Consider the following 20,224-nt stretch of genomic DNA (forward strand, 5'->3'; position numbering starts at 1 on the left):
TACACGTTATAAGTACACGTCGCGAGTACACGTTATAAGTACAGGTCGCGAGTACACGTTATAAGTACACGTCGCGAGTACACGTTATAAGTACACGTCGCGAGTACACGTTATAAGTACACGTCGCGAGTACACGTTATAAGTACAGGTCGCGAGTACACGTTATAAGTACACGTCGCAAGTACACGTTATAAGTACACGTCGTGAGTACACGTTATAAGTACACGTCGTGAGTACACGTTATAAGTACACGTCGCGAGTACATGTTATAAGTACAGGTCGCGAGTACACGTTATAAGTACACGTCGCGAGTACACGTTATAAGTACACGTCGCGAGTACACGTTATAAGTACACGTCGCGAGTACACTTTGTCGTTACCCGGAGCGCAGCTGTCGACCAGAGCTCCCAGGGCCTTGCCGTCTCTCCAGTCCTGTCTGAAGTTGGTGATTGGCAGGTCGGGCACTTTGTTCTGGATCCAGCCCAGAAGTCGCTGCTTCGGGGTCTTGGACTCAGACTGGGAATAAAAACACAGACACGAAGGGTTTATGACGACAGTGATGCAGGAGGATTAAAGACGCACTGAGTAACTTTGAGGGCGGGGATGAAGTTGTGATTTAGTCTTGGCCTTGTCCTGGTTTAGTTCGTTTAATTCTTTTTTATTCTAGTTGTGATTTAGTCCCAGTTTAGTTATTTTCTAGTTGTGATTTAGTCTTGGCCTTGTCCTGGTTTAGTTCCAGTTTAATTATTTTTTTTCTAGCTGTGATTTAGTCCCAGTTTAGTTCTTTACGAGTTGTGATTTAGTCCCAGTTTAGTTATTTTCTAGTTGTGATTTAGTCTTGGCCTTGTCCTGGTTTAGTTCCAGTTTAATTATTTTTTTTCTAGCTGTGATTTAGTCCCAGTTTAGTTCTTTACGAGTTGTGATTTAGTCCCAGTTTAGTTATTTTCTAGTTGTGATATAGTCCCAGTTTAGTTCTTTACGAGTTGTGATTTAGTCCCAGTTTAGTTATTTTCTAGTTGTGATTTAGTCCCAATTTAGTTCTTTACGAGTTGTGATTTAGTCCCAGTTTAGTTATTTTCAAGTTGGGATTTAGTCCGAATTTAGTTCTTTTCAAGTTGTGATTTAGTCAAAAATTCAGCGTTTTTTCACCCAGCGCTAACAAAAAAATTGAGAAATGTGCTAAATCTGAGGAAACAAGTGATCGTCCATCGTTTCATGGCTAAACTAACCCTCAGGACTGGACCAGGTCATGGTATAGTTGAAATAATGTAATATCATGTTTGTAATAATGTAATATCATGTTTGTAACTATGTAATATGTTTGTAATCATGTCATATCAGACCTCCTCCTCTCCCTCCCACACGGGCATGGAGATGGAGTAATGCAGGATCAGGGTCCAGACCAGGCCCAGGATCAGCTTCAGGTTCCCGTCCACAATGGCCTTCGAGTCTGCAACAGAAAACATTTAGAAACTAATGAGCCAACGAGCCACACAAGGAGCCACAAAAGGAGGCACACAAGGAGGCACACAAGAAGGCACACAAGGAGGCACACAAGGAGGCACACAAGGAGGCACACAAGGAGGCACACAAGGAGCGACGACACCGAGCCACACAAGGAGGCACACAAGGAGGCACACAAGGAGCCACGACACCGAGCCACACAAGGATCCACACAAGGAGGCACACAAGGAGCCACGACACCGAGCCACACAAGGAGCCACAAAAGGAGCCACACAAGGAGGCAAACAAGGAGGCACACAAGGAGGCACACAAGGAGGCACACAAGGAGCCACGACACCGAGCCACACAAGGAGCCACACAAGGAGCCACGACACCGAGCCACACAAGGAGCCACACAAGGAGGCACACAAGGAGGCACAAAAGGAGGCACACAAGGAGGCACACAAGGAGCGACGACACCGAGCCACACAAGGAGGCACACAAGGAGGCACACAAGGAGCCACGACACCGAGCCACACAAGGAGCCACACAAGGAGGCACACAAGGAGCCACGACACCGAGCCACACAAGGAGCCACAAAAGGAGCCACACAAGGAGGCAAACAAGGAGGCACACAAGGAGGCACACAAGGAGGCACACAAGGAGCCACGACACCGAGCCACACAAGGAGCCACACAAGGAGCCACGACACCGAGCCACACAAGGAGCCACACAAGGAGGCACACAAGGAGGCACAAAAGGAGGCACACAAGGAGGCACACAAGGAGGCACACAAGGAGCGACGACACCGAGCCACACAAGGAGGCACACAAGGAGGCACACAAGGAGCCACGACACCGAGCCACACAAGGAGCCACACAAGGAGCCACGACACCGAGCCACACAAGGAGCCACAAAAGGAGCCACACAAGGAGGCAAACAAGGAGGCACACAAGGAGGCACACAAGGAGGCACACAAGGAGCCACGACACCGAGCCACACAAGGAGCCACACAAGGAGCCACGACACCGAGCCACACAAGGAGCCACACAAGGAGGCACACAAGGAGGCACACAAGGAGGCACACAAGGAGGCACACAAGGAGGCACATAAGGAGGCACACAAGGAGCCACGACACCGAGCCACACAAGGAGCCACACAAGGAGGCACACAAGGAGCCACGACACCGAGCCACACAAGGAGCCACAAAAGGAGCCACACAAGGAGCCACACAAGGAGCCACACAAGGAGCCACACAAGGAGCCACACAAGGAGCCACACAAGGAGCCACGACACCGAGCCACACAAGGAGGCACACAAGGAGGCACACAAGGAGCCAAATCATCAAATGTGGAAAATAATGTCCACAAAGACTTTAATTTCAATGTGGAATGGAATTATGAAAATGTGGCTTTTCTTATTGTATTTTCTTTAATAACTTTGCTGTTTATAAAGTTTAACACATTTTAAAACACAATTATAGGTCAGGTGTTTCATTAACGATGCATAAAGAATAATGTCATACTGCGGGGAGTGGGTGTAACGTCTGTGTGAACTTTAATGCGCGTTTAGATCTTTTTTAATGCAGAAATCATAATTGTAATTGTGCTGAACGTTCTAAATCCATGAAAAGCCAGCGGTGCAGTGCCAGGCCGTGTCTCTGAACCCATAATCTCCGCCCCAAACGCACCGCATTCCTCTCCTTTTCATTTTAATCCACCTCCAGATAACAACCGCTTGGTCAAAGAACACCGTGACACCGTTTTTAAGATATGGCCAAAATATTTCACAAAATAACTAACGTGTGGAGACAAACTAAACCTGGAAGTGCTTTATTTCCATCGTCAGTGAACAGAATACACAAACTAGAAACCAACATACAACAATGAATAATAATAGTAGCAAGATATATCAAAGAGAGCGTGCATACAATTATGAACTTACAAATAAAATAAAATAGATTTGGTCTGAATATATACATAATTTACAGTTGGTCAGAATAGTGCAAAAGTGAACAGTGCAATGAATATTACAATATATTGTTAAAATGTTAAGTGTTAAAGTGTTATAACGTGGCCTCCTGCCTGACGGGAGTGGCCTCCTGCCTGAGGGGAGTGTTTCATGAATCATGTTGAACAGGTCCTCTCCCTCTGAGCCTCAGAAAACACACGGTTCTGTCACAAAGATCTGCTGTTTTAATAATGAGCAGACTCGCTCTGACCATCAAATCTCCATCATTACAACTGCGTGTTTACATCAGCGTGTTGAGGGAAAGCTTTTGTTTATCTCCCCTTTGCATTTCCCTCTGCTGCCAGTAGATGGAGCTCAAATTAAATTCCCGGCATAGGAAGAATGAGGCAGATATGACGTTTAGAGCATTTTGTAGACAATGCCAAAACAAAGAACATGAATACAGGCCAATAAAACGAAGCAAAAATGCACAATATTTGTCCTTTAAACATAAATCTAATCAGAGTTAAACTAATTTCCTGCTGTATCTTAGCCGTGATCTCAGCCGCAGTGAAACTAGAGCAACGATTTGAGGCGAACTTTAACCTCGCCTTGAGCCGCACGATAATAAAGCACACGCAGTAAACACCGACGGGCCTAAAGCTTACGTAACGCACTCCGAGCTGAGGGAGCGGCGTCTTGAGCGTACTCGAGTGTTTGTTTCGCCCCCGTCTCCGCGGAAACCATTGTAGCCCCGAAGGCCAGAGGTCGTTTCGGCGCTGAAGATACAACAACGTCGGACAAAAGTGCTACTGCAGAGCGCGGGCAAATCAGAACAGCAGATCTTTTAAAAGGTGCGCCCTGTGTCTTTCTCTGCTCGTCTCCATGGAGATGCCATTGTTTTGCCTGGAAAGTTACAGTGTGTTTGTTTTTGAGAGAGTGTCCGAGTGGTATCGGTATGGAGTCTCGAGTACTGGAGTGAACAGACTTTCAAACGCTTACAAAGAGTTACAACGGAGATGGCAGTGTTACCGTATTTTCCGCACTACGACAGTGCGCCATATAATCCGGTGCGCCTTATAGTGCGGAAAATAAGGTAAACATATAATGAATATCGCGGCTCACGGAGATCACTTCTTATTTTATGATGCACAAAATGACATGATAAATCAGTCAAACAAACACGGCGTGAATCACGACTTAAGATAGCGGCATCAAATCGAAGAAAATGTGTAGTTTTCTAATAAAAAGAGGACAGACAGGCGAATAGACCGCGAGCGTGCCAATGACAACGGAGGACACAAAAACGCAAACTTGTGAAATCCACACAAAGACGCGGGCGAAGAGTCATCGGACGAGCTCGCAAACGGCAGGTATTCAGACAAAGAAGAAGAAAAAAAAAATCCTATGGCCGGGGTGCGACTTATACTCCAGAGCGACTTATGTGATATTATTTGTTATTTTCACACAGACAACCACAAGAGGGCGCTCTAGGCTCTAAGCGACGCAGAAGAAGAATCTGCACTTCCTCTTCCTCTGGAGTTTGTGGAGTTGTTTAGAAGTGACACAGAGGAAGAAGAATTCAATGGATTTAGTGATTTGGGGTAAAACTGATGCTTTGCTAAACTTGTTAGCATGTTCTTTATGCTATAGTTATCTGAATAACTGTTCATATGTTACGTTAACATACCAGACACTTACCACAGTTCTGTCTGTGCCTCATGTAGCTGAAGGTGTTAGCGTTAGCATACGTCATGTAGCTGAAGGTGTTAGCGTTAGCATACGTACACCTATTCACCATGTTCTCTCATCTGTTATTTTAAATTGCATTTCAAGATGAAATGTCTGTTCTTGGTCTTGAATTTGGTTTTATCAAATACATTTCCCCCCAAAAATGCGACTTATACTCCAGTGCGACTTATATATGTTTTTTTCATCTCTATTATGCATTTTTTGGCTGGAGCGACTTATACTCTTGATGAGCAAACAAAGCTGTACTGGAGGTAATTGTTGGCCGAGAAGTTTGGAATATGCGCAAGAGTATTTTGATGATGTTTTGCAAGGCGTTACTAATCGCTTTATCAGATTTGGAATAAATGAAGGTTGCTCAAGTTCACTCCTGCGGCAATTCAACAGAAGAAGGGCGCGGCCCAAAGGTAAATAAAGGCTCTTGTGTTGACACTGCGGAGCACACAGACTTCTAGATTTGTGACTCGCGTCGATCAAAGACTCGACTGTGGCGCAATGTGTTTTAGAGCGCTGGGTTCCAGGTGCATTGTGGGAGCGGTAGTCTTTTCCGGTGTTGATCAGTGGCAGGATGTTTGACGAGCGGAGCGCATGAAAGGGACGAGAGAAATGTGTTTGAATAACGAGCGAGCGCTAACGAGGTAAATGAGCCGTGAAGACGCAGTAAAGAAAGACACACGAGAAGGAGGGAGGGAGGGAAGGAGAGGGGGAGAGAGTGAACAAGAAAGAGCTACAAGAAAGAGTGAGAGAAAGAAGGAAAGGCCCATCTTCCCTGTTCAAAAAACACTTAATATGTACATTTTAATAGAAAAGAATGAGTAAAAAAAATGAGATATCTAACTAAATTACACAGGATTCCTTGGCATTTTTGTGTTCTTTTATTTTTCTTCTTCCAAATGAGCCCATTGCCATTGTGAACAGGCCCCAAACACTCTGAAGCTAACTTGCTGGTTAGCTTTAGCACTTTTTGGCACGGTTTTTCAGCTGAATAACATTTAAAGTTTTGTGATTTGCACTTAAAAGCAGATAGTTTTCCCTCAAAGCTAAGATGTGTCGCACTCCCAGTTAAAGCCTCCAGGGGGTGCAGGGGAAGCTGTGCACATTGGGGCAGCTAATTCATATGCTAATTAGCTTAGGAAAATTACAACTCAAAGCTAAAGGAGAGGATGGGTGAAAAGATTGTACAGAGCGAAATGTTTTTGTGCCTGTTGTAACTGATTAACATGAAGTCATTTCGGGCGCGGCTCTGCTCCACCTTCAACCAGGCCCAGGCACGTTTAATACAGGACCAGGTCTAAACCGGGTCTAAACCAGGTCCAAACCAGGGCCGAACCAGGGCCGAACCAGGGCCGAACCAGGGCCGAACCAGGGCCGAACCAGGGCCCGAACCAAGGCCCGAACCAGGGCCGAACCAGGCCCGAACCAGGGCCGAACCAGGGCCGAACCAGGGCCGAACCAGGGCCGAACCAGGGCCGAACCAGGGCCCGAACCAAGGCCCGAAACAGGGCCGAACCAGGGCCGAACCGGGGCAGAACTGGGGCATAGTACCTTACAATACAATGTGTGTCCTGATACATAGATATCCTTTAAAACCCGTTGACTAAATTGATGTTTTGAAATATGCAGAGTAAACACGTTGTCCTTAAAGTCAGAACACAATTGTCCTTGAATAATCAACGTCCCAGCACATTCAGCCTCACTGCAGCAGTAACAGGTTCACAATGGTAACACAGGACGACCGCAGTCACAATGGGGGAGAGAGGGGAGAGACAGTCAGCAAAGTTGAGGTCAAGGAACAGACCTACACCGCTGCAATGGTAGAAACAACACATGTGCAACGCCCTTCACCACTGCACCACCGGCGGGCGCAAAACACTACTACCGTATTTTGCGGACTATAAGTCGCACCTTTTTTCATAGTTTTGGCCGGGGTGCGACTTATACTTAGATTTAGTCTTATATACTTATACTCTGGAGCGACTTATACTCCAGTGCGACTTATAGTCCAGAAAATACGGTACTCTGACCACAATAAAAGCCATTTATTCAACATTGTCACGTTCTAATCGCTCTGATGAACAAGACCGTCACGGGACCTGGTTTAGACCTCTTTTAGACCTGATTTAGACCTCTTTTAGACCTGATTTAGACCTCTTTTAGACCTGGTTTCAACGTTGGACGGGAAAGGTCCAACTTTGATACTTTCAGTATCAATACTGACTCGAACGAAGATCTCGTTTTGAAACAGAAGAAACTGAATCCCGGACTTCTCACAGATGCAGAGGTGAAGTTTAGTGATGGAACATTCTGGATCATTTGAGACGCGTTTCTGCCTCGAGCTTGTCTCACATCGTCCTCCGCGGCTCCGCCCTTTCTTTCACTTCAGGTCCAGCACGGGTCTGTCCTATTGTTCCCTCCGCTATCGTTTCTGCTGCCACGGAAACGACGAACAACAGAGGAGAGAGGAGACGAGGACCAGAGGAGGCAAGGAAAGATAAGGAGAGGAAAGAGGAGATGAGGACAGAGGAGGCAAGAAGACGAGCACAGTGGAGACAAGGACAGAGGAGGCGAGGACAGGACAGAGGAGACGAGGAGACCAAAGGCGAGGACAGTGGCAAGGACAGAGGAGGCAAGGACAGAGGACAGAGGAGGCAAGGACAGAGGAGACTAAGACAGAAGAGACGAGGACAGAGGAGATAAGGCAAGGACAGAGGAGGCAAGGACAGAGGGGACGAGGACAGAGGTGACGAGGACAGAGGATACGAGGAAAGGCGAGAACAGATAAGGCAAGGACAGAGGTGACGAGGACAGAGGTGACGAGGACAGAGGAGACGAGGACAGAGGAGACGAGGAAAGGCGAGAACAGAGAAGGCAAGGACAGAGAAGGCAAGGACAGAGGAGACAAGGGCAGAGGAGACAAGGGCAGAGGAGACAAGGGCAGAGGAGCAGAGGACAGAGGAGAAAAGGACAGAGGACAGAGGACATTAAAAGTATGAGAGTGTGGAAAAGCACTGCTTTATTGTGCCTGAACTAATCAGAAGCGTGAAACAGGACAAATATGATCTGAAACAAAGAACTTCACCAGAACTTCACCAGAACTCCACCAGAACTTCACCAGAACTCCACCAGAACTCCACCAGAACTCCACCAGAACTCCACCAGAACTCCACCAGAACTCCACCAGAACTCCACCAGAACTCCACCAGAACTCCACCCAGATTCTATCAGAGGTGAAACTAAGAGTGAAGTCAAACTGAGACCTGCTCTGCCAACGAGGCTTAGGCGTTTATATCTATATTTGTGTTTATTCATTGTGCTTCTGCTTAAAGAGATGTTTCACACGTGGGCGGGTCTTTGTCCGCTCTCTGGACGCTCTCTGGACGCTCTCTGGACGCAGTATCAGTTTAGAGTCGATCGATCAGGAGCTTCTTTGTTCTTCGTGCTTTGCGGTCCATCAATCACAGCCAGTTGTCCTTCACGGCCCCTGCAAACCGCAAACAAGCTCGTCCACACGTCACCGCCTTTCACCTTTGCCTCTTATTGACCCTTTAAATGGCACTCTAAATACCAACAAAGAAAAAAAAATGCCTCCGTTATCAGACTTTATGGACAGAGACGAGACGTGACGAGACTGGGCGGATAAATAAACCGCGGCGGAATGTTTTCCACTTGACGTTTGGACGATCGCGTTGCGCAACCCGGGACACTTAAATCTGCGACGCGAGCAGGGGGTTTGGCTCCAGGTGTCGTCGTCGTCGCGGTAACAGAAGCCGCTGTTGACAGAGTGAATTCCTCTGTTATCAGCGACACGCCCAGATATTTCACAACTCCGGCGTCGCCCAGGGAATCGGGAGCGGGCGGCCCGGGGATGAGGAGTTACGAGCAAACTCTGCGCGTCCAAACGTCCAAGAGAGCGTTCTAAAGGGTCCGTACGCCACGGGGCTTAGTTTGGCGGGAGGGCACCTGTGGTAAATATCTATCGGAGGTTTATGTCCGTTCGCTTGCAGTTTGTGAAGAAATGTTGGAAAATAAGAGTTGGGGAAAAAAAAAAAAATGACGTAAGGAAGTAGAGCCGAGTGCAAAAACAGAATCCCTCTGTGATGTCATCAATGTGCGACGCGCCGTTGAAAACACAAGAGACAGTTTACACTTAACTGACAAACCTCACACAGTTTAAATGAAGATTCAACAAAATAAAAGGTGTTATAAGGTATTATTGTTTATCATAACTGGAGGGGAAATGTGTATGGATATTATGGCTCTTGTTTACAGTATGGTTGCTAGGTAACAGTTGTGGAAATATACACACTAGAATATATTTTTAGGGGGAAGGAGCCCGAGATGGCACAGAGCGAGGTTCCAGGTGTCGTGTCTCTAATTTCCTCCACAATCGACAAAATATCATGTCGGCGAATGTCTGTGTGTGTGTGTGTATTTGTCTGTGTGTGTGTGTGTGTATATGTGTGTGTGTGTATATGTGTGTGTGTGTGTGTGTATGTGTATGTGTGTGTATATGTGTGTGTATGTGTGTGTGTGTGTGTGTGTATGTGTGTGTGTGTATGTGTATGTGTGTGTGTGTATATGTGTGTGTGTGTGTGTGTGTGTGTGTGTGTGTGTGTGTGTGTGTGTGTGTGTGTGTGTGTGTGTGTGTGTATGTGTGTGTGTGTGTGTGTGTGTGTGTGTGTGTATTTGTCTGTGTGTGTGTCTGTGTGTGTGTGTGTGTCTGTATTTGTCTGTGTGTGTGTGTGTGTGTGTGTGTGTGTGTGTGTGTCTGTATTTGTCTGTGTGTGTGTCTGTGTGTGTGTGTGTGTGTGTATTCGTGTGTGTGTGTGTGTGTGTATGTGTGTGTGTGTGTGTATTACTCTGTGTGTATGCATGTGTATGCATGTGTATGCATGTGTATGTGTGTGTCTGTATTTGTCTGTGTGTGTGTCTGTATTTGTCTGTGTGTGTGTGTGTATATATATATGTGTATGCATGTGTATGTGTGTGTGTGTGTGTGTGTGTGTGTATGCATGTGTATGCATGTGTGTGTGTGTGTGTGTGTGAGTAAACAGGTGTGCTTTGCTGCAGGTAAAGACAGAAAAGACAGAACAGACAGAACAGACAGAACAGACAGAACAGACAGAACAGACAGAACAGACAGAACAGACAGAACAGACAGAACAGACAGAACAGACAGAACAGAGGCCTGAGGCACAGCTCTGACTCACGACTCAAAACTCCACGATCAAACTCACGATGCAAAAAGGACGACGGGCCCCATTACGATGATCGCTTTGATGCGGACGGCAGAGAAGTCCAGAACATGTCAAATACACAGCGCGATCACAGCGGCGACAAACCATCATTTTAGCAGCTGAATTTGTATTTCTGACCAAACGACTTGTCAATCAATCATTTCTATTTTACGCAGAGACTTTTAAAACACACTTTCAACCAAACAACGTCGTCCAGACAGAGGCAGCAGATTGTACAACTCTAACTTTAATTTACTACAGTCCTTTTCGAAAGCTTCTGCAATCACATCAACTACTACTTATTATCAAAGTACTTCTGATTAAAACCGAACTGGTGAAGTGTCTGGGGAGAGGGAGTTCCAACTGCGTCCTTTAAAAAATGTCCCCGCCCCGTTCCTGCGTCTGACTCAAGCGGCTCAAAAAGTTAATCCTTGTAATCACGTGAATGAAAGGGTCCATCGGGACGTAATGAGCGGGAGGGGACGATTCCCGCACACTGAGGTCACACGGTGCAGATTAAACCGTTTATTCTGCTCCCGAGCGCTTCATCTGCGACGCTGCGACAGTCCAGCCTCAGCCGAGACGCTTGTGCCGGCACGGTTTGGGCACATTTCCGAAACGGCCGGCCAGATCTAAAAGAGGTCTAAAGCAGGTCTAAAAGAAGACTAAAGCAGGACTAAAGAAGGCCTAAAGCAGGTCTAAAGCAGGACTAAAGCAGGTCTAAAGCAGGACTAAAGCAGGACTAAAGCAGGACTAAAGCAGGACTAAAGCAGGTCTAAAGCAGGACTAAAGCAGGACTAAAGCAGGACTAAAGCAGGACTAAAGCAGGTCTAAAGCAGGACTAAAGCAGGACTAAAGCAGGACTAAAGCAGGACTAAAGCAGGTCTAAAAGAAGACTAAAGCAGGTCTAAAGCAGGTCTAACGCAGGTCTAAAAGAAGACTAAAGCAGGACTAAAGCAGGACTGAAGCAGGACTAAAGCAGGACTAAAGCAGGACTAAAGCAGGACTAAAGCAGGACTAAAGCAGGACTAAAGCAGGTCTAAAGCAGGACTAAAGCAGGACTAAAGCAGGACTAAAGCAGGACTAAAGCAGGTCTAAAGCAGGACTAAAGCAGGACTAAAGCAGGACTAAAGCAGGACTAAAGCAGGACTAAAGCAGGTCTAAAAGAAGACTAAAGCAGGTCTAAAGCAGGTCTAACGCAGGTCTAAAAGAAGACTAAAGCAGGACTAAAGCAGGTCTAAAGCAGGTCTAAAGCAGGACTAAAGCAGGACTAAAGCAGGACTAAAGCAGGTCTAAAGCAGGACTAAAGCAGGACTAAAGCAGGACTAAAGCAGGACTAAAGCAGGACTAAAGCAGGACTAAAGCAGAAGCAGGACTAAAGCAGGTCTAAACCAAGGCTAAAACTAAACTTGATAATCCATGAGTAAGGCTGATCTTAACCAGGACTAGAGCAGGTCTATAACAGGACCAAAACAGTTTATCTGCGAAGGAGGGTGCGAAATTGTGACCGCCGAGCCTCAGCCAAGACGTTTGTGCCGACACGTTTTGGCACATTTCCGTAACGTCCGGCCAGATCGTGGCGGTTTGGTCGGAAGGCAAAGGGGAAACAAACCGAAAACATGGCGTCACCATGGCGGCGGGAAAAAATGTCCGACACAAACATCACCAACGACCAAGGACTGGACCGACATCGTGGCGAACATTGAACAATTCGGACTTAAATTGGAAATGGACAGATTTGACAGGCCGCGGACCCAGTGGGACTCTGCTTTATGTTGGCCGATTCGTGTTTTTGTTCTCGATATCGCTCACTGGTCTCGTTCTCGTTAGCGATGGGAACCATAATGTCCCACGTCTCGTCGGGACACGGCCCGTTGGGAGACTCGATCCGCACACATGGAAAAGGGGGGGGATTCCGCTCCGTTACGCTCGAGCGTCTGTGAGCCGTTTGTGGTCGTGGCGGCGCTGAGCTCACGGTAAGCCGAGACGCGTGTAAACGGGAAGTGCGGGGCGAAAGGGGGCGGGGCCTTAGCTCAGAGCCGGAGAATGAGCCTCAGGTGAGTGACATCATCGGACACTGACGGCGTTACGTCATCGGAAATGAACCGAGTCTGAAGGAGGGAGGAGAGGGGGTCTAAACCAGGTCTAAAAGAGGTCTAAACCAAGTCTAAAAGAGGTCTAAACCAAGTCTAAACCAGGTCTAAAAGAGGTCTAAACCAAGTCTAAAAGAGGTCTAAACCAAGTCTAAAAGAGGTCTAAAAGAGGTCTAAACCAGGTCCAACCTAGGTCTAAAAGAGGTCTAAACCAGGTCTAAAAGGGGTCTAAACCAGGTCTAAAAGAGGTCTAAACCAAGTCTAAACCAGGTCTAAAAGAGGTCTAAACCAAGTCTAAAAGAGGTCTAAACCAAGTCTAAAAGAGGTCTAAAAGAGGTCTAAACCAAGTCCAACCTAGGTCTAAAAGAGGTCTAAACCAGGTCTAAAAGGGGTCTAAACCAGGTCTAAAAAGAGGTTTAAACCAGGTCTAAAAGAGATTTAAAAGAGGTCTAAACCAGGTCTAAACCAGAACTAAAGCAGGTCTAAGCCAGGTCTAAGCCAAGGTAAACCAAGGCTAACCCAGGCTAACCAAGGCTAAACTTAAACTTCATAAACCCCCACTAGAGTAGGTCTATAACAGGACCGAAACAGGACCGAAACAGGACCGAAACAGGACCGAAACAGGACCGAAACAGGACCGAAACAGGACCGAAACAGGACCGAAACAGGACCAAAACAGGACCAAAACAGGACCAAAACAGGACCAAAACAGGACCGAAACAGGACCGAAACAGGACCGAAACAGGACCAAAACAGGACCAAAACAGACATGGCCAAGGCTATGGGAGATAAATTGGAACTTGATCAAACCAGAACTATTTTGACTAGTATTTAGCATTAAACCGAGACTTATTACAGCCTTGCAATATATCATTACGATATACATGTAATTTTTAACACACCTCCAGTCGTTTTACTTTGTTGAGAGTCTCGAACGCTTTAGTGCCGGACTAAACGCAGTAACGGTCGCCTCGCGGGACGCTCAGTGCAAGTGTCAGAGAAGTTCAGACGCGTTCAAACTCTAATCGCGGTCAGAACTACAGGGCCGCCAAATAAGACGAGACTAATTTAAAAGGTTTGTGGAGCAAATGACAGGGAAGAGAACCGCGTCACTCCGAGGCTTTTTCACTCAGGAACACGATACAAACGTGATATAATGCCATTCTTTGCACTAAATGGAAACGTGCAAAACCTGCAGTTAACTCCCCAGTTAAGGGACGACATGGACCTTTTGTGTCGCGATTATAATGGCCAAATTAACTGCGATTAAGGCAGAACGATATGGGAAATGACCGTGATACGTCTGTAAAGTGCTGCGATAATCATGTTCATGTCTCAATTAGTCAAACGGCATCAAACTGAGACAACATTTTAACTAAATCAAGGCTAATTTTGACTGAATAAGGAAAATCTTGAATAAAATCTGCCTCTTCAGTCTTCAAAACGGAACATTTCTCTCAGATGGAGGACCTTTACGTTATTGCGCTGCCGAATACTGCGTCGGCTACTATTGCAGTATCAATACTTTTGCGATGTACTTTGTTCACAAGGGATAATCTATAAGAGACAGTCGTGGATAAGAGGCCTTTTCCAGCTTTATCTGGTGATATAAGGGTTGTTATGCAAAAATGTGCCACTGTTTGTCTACTTTTTAACGAGATAAACGATCCTTACTTTGGTTAGTACGGTTATAAAGTTCTTGGACGCATTTAAAATCTGCACTGAAATAAATAAATCTGATCACAAATGCAGCGTTTAAACATTGATATAGAGATATTTTTGCCAAACTAAATGCTCTAAATGTTTCTTTAATAGAAGGGCGGTTGAAGTGTCGCTCCGCTGCGTTTGCAGAACAACATCAAAACGAAAATCTGCTCAATTTAACCATCAATTTGTTTCCCAAAACCACAGAGGGAAACAACACCGATAACAAATCTGTCACCGGACATCTGGAGACGCATGACATCACTCGCCGCACATCTGCAGTGAGAGGGAGGGGGGGGGAGAGAGAGGGGGGTGAGAGGTATAGATAGAGAGGGGATAGAGATAGAGATAGATAGAGAGATAGAGAGATAGAGAGATAGAGAGGAAAAAAAGAGTGTTTGCTCTTTGATTCTGTTCTGTTTTTTAGTCATACTGAGGTCTTTTATTCCCTCTCTGTTTCGATACCATGCATCGTTTGCTGAAGCCTGCGTTTGCTCATTTTTCCGGGTTCGGGACCGGGTTTAGCGAGGCCCGTTGGATGGGATGGGTTGCGCCGCCGAGAGTGGAGGAAGAACCCGATCCAGATCCATTACGTTTGACTCAAAGCTCCTTTTGTTCACGTGAAGTTTCACTGAGACTCCACAAACCTCTCTGCGCGGCACAAACCCCCGGCACAACGTACGCACCGCTTAAACGCACAAATGATGGACAAATACACCAGTTATTATATGAGAGAGAGAGAGCGAGAGCGAGAGCGAGAGCAAGAGCGAGAGATCTTGCACTCTGTGTAAAAGCTGCTAAAAACAAAGGTGTGATTCTTTTATCGTCTTTTCTAAACCGTTACTGCTCCTGCTTTAAAATACAGAGAATATGTACTATATATATATACTAATACTATATATCTAAATGTGTATCTTCAAAAGTACTTCCTTCCTTCTTCCTGTGGTGAGGTTATGGTGAATAGATCACAATAAAAAAAAACTATGGTTATTTATGTAGTTAAGCAAAGTCGCCACAATATTTTTACACTGGATTTAAACCGGAACTAAAGCTGAAACAATGATAAAGAACTAAAAAGGTTTAAAATAAAGGTCGTGGCTGCAGAGCCGCGGACTGCGGTCAAATGGCTGCGCAGTTTCAGGAACCGCGGGACTTCTCTTATAGCGTTATGGCTAACCCTGACCCTAACCCTAACCCTGACCTTAACCCTGACCTTAACCCTAACCCTAACTCTAACCCTGACCTTAACCCTAACCCTAACCCTAACTCTAACCCTGACCTTAACCCTAACCCTAACCCTAACTCTAACCCTGACCTTAACCCTAACCCTAACCCTAACCCTAACCCTAACTCTAACCCTGACCTTAACCCTAACCCTAACCCTAACTCTAACCCTGACCCTAACCCTGACCCTAACCCTGACCCTAACCCTGACCCTAACCCTGACCTTAACCCTGACCTTAACCCTAACCCTGACCCTGATCCTGACCCTGACCCTAACCTTAACCCTAACCCGGCGCGGTCTAAAACGGCGCTAAAACGCGGTCAAATAGCGGCGCACTTTCAGGAGCCGCGGCGCGCGGCCGGCACAAAAATAACATGTCAGTTTTGGCCGCGCGCCGCGGCTCTGCAGACGCTCCCTAAAATAAAACGATGAACATTCTTTTCACTTCATCCACAGATTTTAACGATATAAAGTACTTTTAGGGTCCAGTAGTTATCGTTTGTGCATTTTCATAAATAAAATACGATGTAGAAAGTGAAATCAGCAGCTTCAGTTTCTCATCATCGACGCACACTTCAACGTGTCATTTATTGGGGCGGATTTTAATACTTTACATTTTTTATTATTGTATTATTTAGAAATGTTGGAAAAGTTACACAGTGCACCTTTAACCCGCCATTACTTCTCCAGGACTAAACCGGGGCTAAACCATGATTAAACCATGACTAAACCGGGGCTAAACCGAGAATAAACCAGGACTAAACCGGGACTAAACCGGGACAAACCATGACTAAACCATGACTAAACCATGATTAAACCGGGGCTGAACCGAGAATAAACCGGGGCTGAACCAGGACTAAACCATGACTAAACCATAATTAAACCATGACTAAACCGGGGCTAAACAGAGAATAAACCAGGACTAAACCGGGACTAAACCGGGACAAACCATGACTAAACCATGATTAAACCGGGGCTAAACCGAGAATAAACCGGGGCTAAACCGCGACTAAATCGGGAATAAACCAGAACAAAACCGGGACTAAACGGGGACTAATTCGGAACTAAACCGGGACTAATTCGGAACTAAACCGGGTCTAAACCATGACTAAACAGGACAATACTGTACATTTAGAAAGGAGTTATTTGGACATGTTGGCCAGCCCCATTGGGAAAGTTACACTGTGCTCCTTTAACAAACGCCCCTTTACTTTTCCGTAGCGGGAGACAAACAGGAAACTTCTGTCACTTCTGTGTCAATAAAGATCAGTGCTGTGTTTACAATGGAGGGGGCGGGGCTTAAGCGTAGCAACGGCGTTGGTTTTGCCGCTGATTTCCCAGAAGGCCCGGCGCAGGTGAGAATGACAACACCATAATCCGATATCTCACAATCTGAATCTAAATCTGAGCCGAACCCGAGAGGAGAAACATCGAAAGCAAAACTATTTATCAGCAACGATGTGACTGATCATAAAAGTGATTATCTCCTATGTCAAAGTCCGTTTATAATCAGACTTTGATTTATTTTTGTCAGGACAGAGTGTGAAACGAGTGTGAAACGAGAACAAGTGTGAAACGAGTGTGAAACGAGTGTGAATGATCAGTTGTGTTCTGATAAGTGTTATCTGCACGACGGGCTCTAAAACGCATACGGACAAAAACGGCAAAAAAGAATAATCTGGAGGAACTGTTTCTTTCAGTTGAGGAAAATCTCTAAGCTCAGGAAAATGGTGTCTCAAAATGACCTGGAATTTATAATTCATGCATTTGTGTCTTCACGTTTAGACTACTGTAACAGTTTGTTTTCCTGTCTTAACAAGAAGGAACTCTCTCATCTGCAGCTGGTCCAGAACTCTGCAGCGAGGATCTTGACCCGCACAAATAGAAGGGCCCACATTTCACCCATTCTTAAAGCCCTTCACTGGCTGCCGGTCTCCTACCGGATACAGTTTAAAATTCTTGTTTTAACTTTTAGAGCTTTAAATGGTCAGGTCCCATCGTACATCAGCGATCTGATTAAACCGTACGCTCCCTCTCGCTCACTAAGGTCCTTGGACCAGAAACTGTTGTTGGTTCCTCGCACCCGTTTTGGGACCAGAGGAGACCGATCCTTCCAGGCAGTTGCCCCCAGACTCTGGAACGATCTTCCGTTCTCCCTACGGTCACTGGACTCAGTTACTGCTTTTAAGGGTCAGCTTAAAACCTTTTTATTTAGTCAAGCCTTTTAAATGCACTTGTTTTACGGACTGATTTTACTGTATATTGTTGTATATGTATTGTTCACTGTAAGTTTTTTGTGTTTTTATTGTTTTATTCTGTGTTTTGTGAAGCACTTTGTGACCTCTGTCTGTGAAAGGTGCTATATAAATAAAATTTACTTACCTAACTAATCTATTTCTCATTTCTGTCAAAAAATGATTTATTTGTAAATTAAATCGCCATATTTCAACCTTTATTTGGTTCAAAACCAGGGCTCTAAACCGGGGCTCACGGGCTCTAAGCCGGGGCTCTAAACCGGGGCTCTAAGCCGGGACTCCAAGGCTCTAAACCAGGACTCTAAACCTTTATTTGCCAACATCTCTGAGCCAGAAGCTCAAACTGAGACAATAAAAAGCGTTCACACGACAAATCGACACAAATCGACACGTTGCTTCATCCGAGTGTTGAACCGGCTCCAAAACAGGTACGTAACGGCACAAATATGAACCCCGCCGCGGACGCGACGCGTTCAGGGAACACGATAATGATGGGCTACGGCAGCTGCTGCGACGGCGTTGTCACGATTATCAAAGATCGTAAACTAGATCCCCATTGCAGGAGTATCCATAAAGTATCATAATCATAACTCACATAACGGGACAAATTTGATCTTTCCTGGACAGTTTTAGAATGATCTCGACAAATAAGATGTGTACGTTTTAATGTTAGATTAGTTCATGTCTTTGTAAATATATTTTTATTTTATTAATATTAGTATTAGTTTTCTCTTAAATGTAGATAAAGTTTATAACTCAAAAACACAATTTTTTTGTTTTTTTTCTCCCCACAACGGCATTAAATTTTACATAAGAAGCATTTTTTTTAATTTTATTTTTTAAAGTTTAAGTTTTTCAAAATAAAACAGAACACGATGAGAGAAACATCAACCAAAAAATAAACAAACATTAACTAAACATTTAAACAAGTATCAAAACAATAAGCAGCATTTTATAAAGTCTTTAAAGAGTGTTAAAATAAAATAAAATCATTGTTATTATCAAAATCGGTATCGAGTCTATTCCTTAGTATCGAAATGGAGTTTTAAAGTGCACAGCTTTTCACGTTTTTCTAATGTAGTTTGGCGGGAAAGTCCCTGTGCTAAATATTCATCACGGTTTTGTATCGGTCACGTCCCAGTTTGTGAAGAAAAACTGAAAAATAAAAAATGACAGGAAGCGAAGCCGCGTTCTAAGCCGAATCCCTCTGTGATGTCATCAATAAGCGACGTCCACAATGCAGCGACGATTCACTTCCTGACAGACCCTTTCATGAAATAAAGGTTCAGGCATTGTTATTTATCAAATCATGACTTTAAACGTGTTAAAAGTTTAATTACGTGTAAAATGAATCGCAAAAGGGCAGAAATATCACGTTATACCTTTATTAGAACGTTTACAACTCAACTTTTTTTTTTTCATTTTTATTTACAATCAGCTCTTTTTGCTTTTTAACTTTGTTTATGGTAAAAACAACATTCACAGTGTCATCTAACTTTGTAATCTACACCAGGACTGGACCAGGACTGGACCAGGACTAGACCAGGACTGGACCAGGACTGGACCAGGACTAGACCAGGACTGGACTGGACCAGGACTAGACCAGGACTGGACCAGGACTGGACCAGGACTAGACCAGGACTAGACCAGGACTAGACCAGGACTGGACCAGGACTGGACCAGGACTGGACCAGGACTGGACCAGGACTAGACCAGGACTAGACCAGGGTAGACCAGGACTGGACCAGGACTAGACCAGGACTGGACCAGGACTAGACCAGGACTAGACCAGGACTAGACCAGGACTGGACCAGGACTGGACCAGGACTGGACCAGGACTAGACCAGGACTAGACCAGGACTGGACCAGGACTAGACCAGGACTGGACCAGGACTGGACCAGGACTGGACCAGGACTAGACCAGGACTAGACCAGGACTAGACCAGGACTAGACCAGGGTAGACCAGGACTGGACCAGGACTAGACCAGGGTAGACCAGGACTGGACCAGGACTAGACCAGGACTGGACCAGGACTAGACCAGGACTAGACCAGGACTAGACCAGGACTTGACCAGGACTAGACCAGGACTGGACCAGGACTGGACCAGGACTAGACCAGGACTAGACCAGGACTAGACCAGGACTAGACCAGGGTAGACCAGGACTGGACCAGGACTGGACCAGGACTGGACCAGGACTAGACCAGGACTAGACCAGGACTAGACCAGGGTAGACCAGGACTGGACCAGGACTAGACCAGGACTGGACCAGGACTAGACCAGGACTGGACCAGGACTAGACCAGGACTGGACCAGGACTAGACCAGGACTAGACCAGGACTAGACCAGGACTGGACCAGGACTAGACCAGGACTAGACCAGGACTAGACCAGGACTAGACCAGGATAGACCAGGACTAGACCAGGATAGACCAGGATAGACCAGGATAGACCAGGACTAGACCAGGACTAGACCAGGACTAGACCAGGACTAGACCAGGACTAGACCAGGACTGGACCAGGACTGGACCAGGACTAGACCAGGACTAGACCAGGACTAGACCAGGAC

The 20,224-nt window shown here is 45.8% G+C and overlaps 1 protein-coding gene across 2 annotated transcripts in view; it reads right to left on the reverse strand.

Annotated features, from left to right (window-relative positions):
• The window catches only part of flnba (filamin B a), a 96,686-nt gene that overhangs the window by 72,229 nt on the left and 4,233 nt on the right, over positions 1 to 20,224 (reverse strand). For both annotated transcript variants that reach the window (XM_072439917.1, XM_072439916.1), the window contains exons 2-3: positions 1,344 to 1,450; positions 381 to 516 (exon numbers count right to left, since the gene is read on the reverse strand). In XM_072439917.1, the coding sequence (XP_072296018.1) occupies positions 381 to 516; positions 1,344 to 1,450 (243 nt within the window). The remainder of the gene's footprint in view (positions 1 to 380; positions 517 to 1,343; positions 1,451 to 20,224) is intronic.

The sequence above is a fragment of the Eucyclogobius newberryi genome, unplaced genomic scaffold (assembly GCF_026437365.1).
Source record: "Eucyclogobius newberryi isolate DKJ021-1_F unplaced genomic scaffold, fEucNew1.0.hap1 SCAF_11, whole genome shotgun sequence".
Taxonomy (NCBI): Eukaryota; Metazoa; Chordata; class Actinopteri; order Gobiiformes; family Gobiidae; genus Eucyclogobius; species Eucyclogobius newberryi.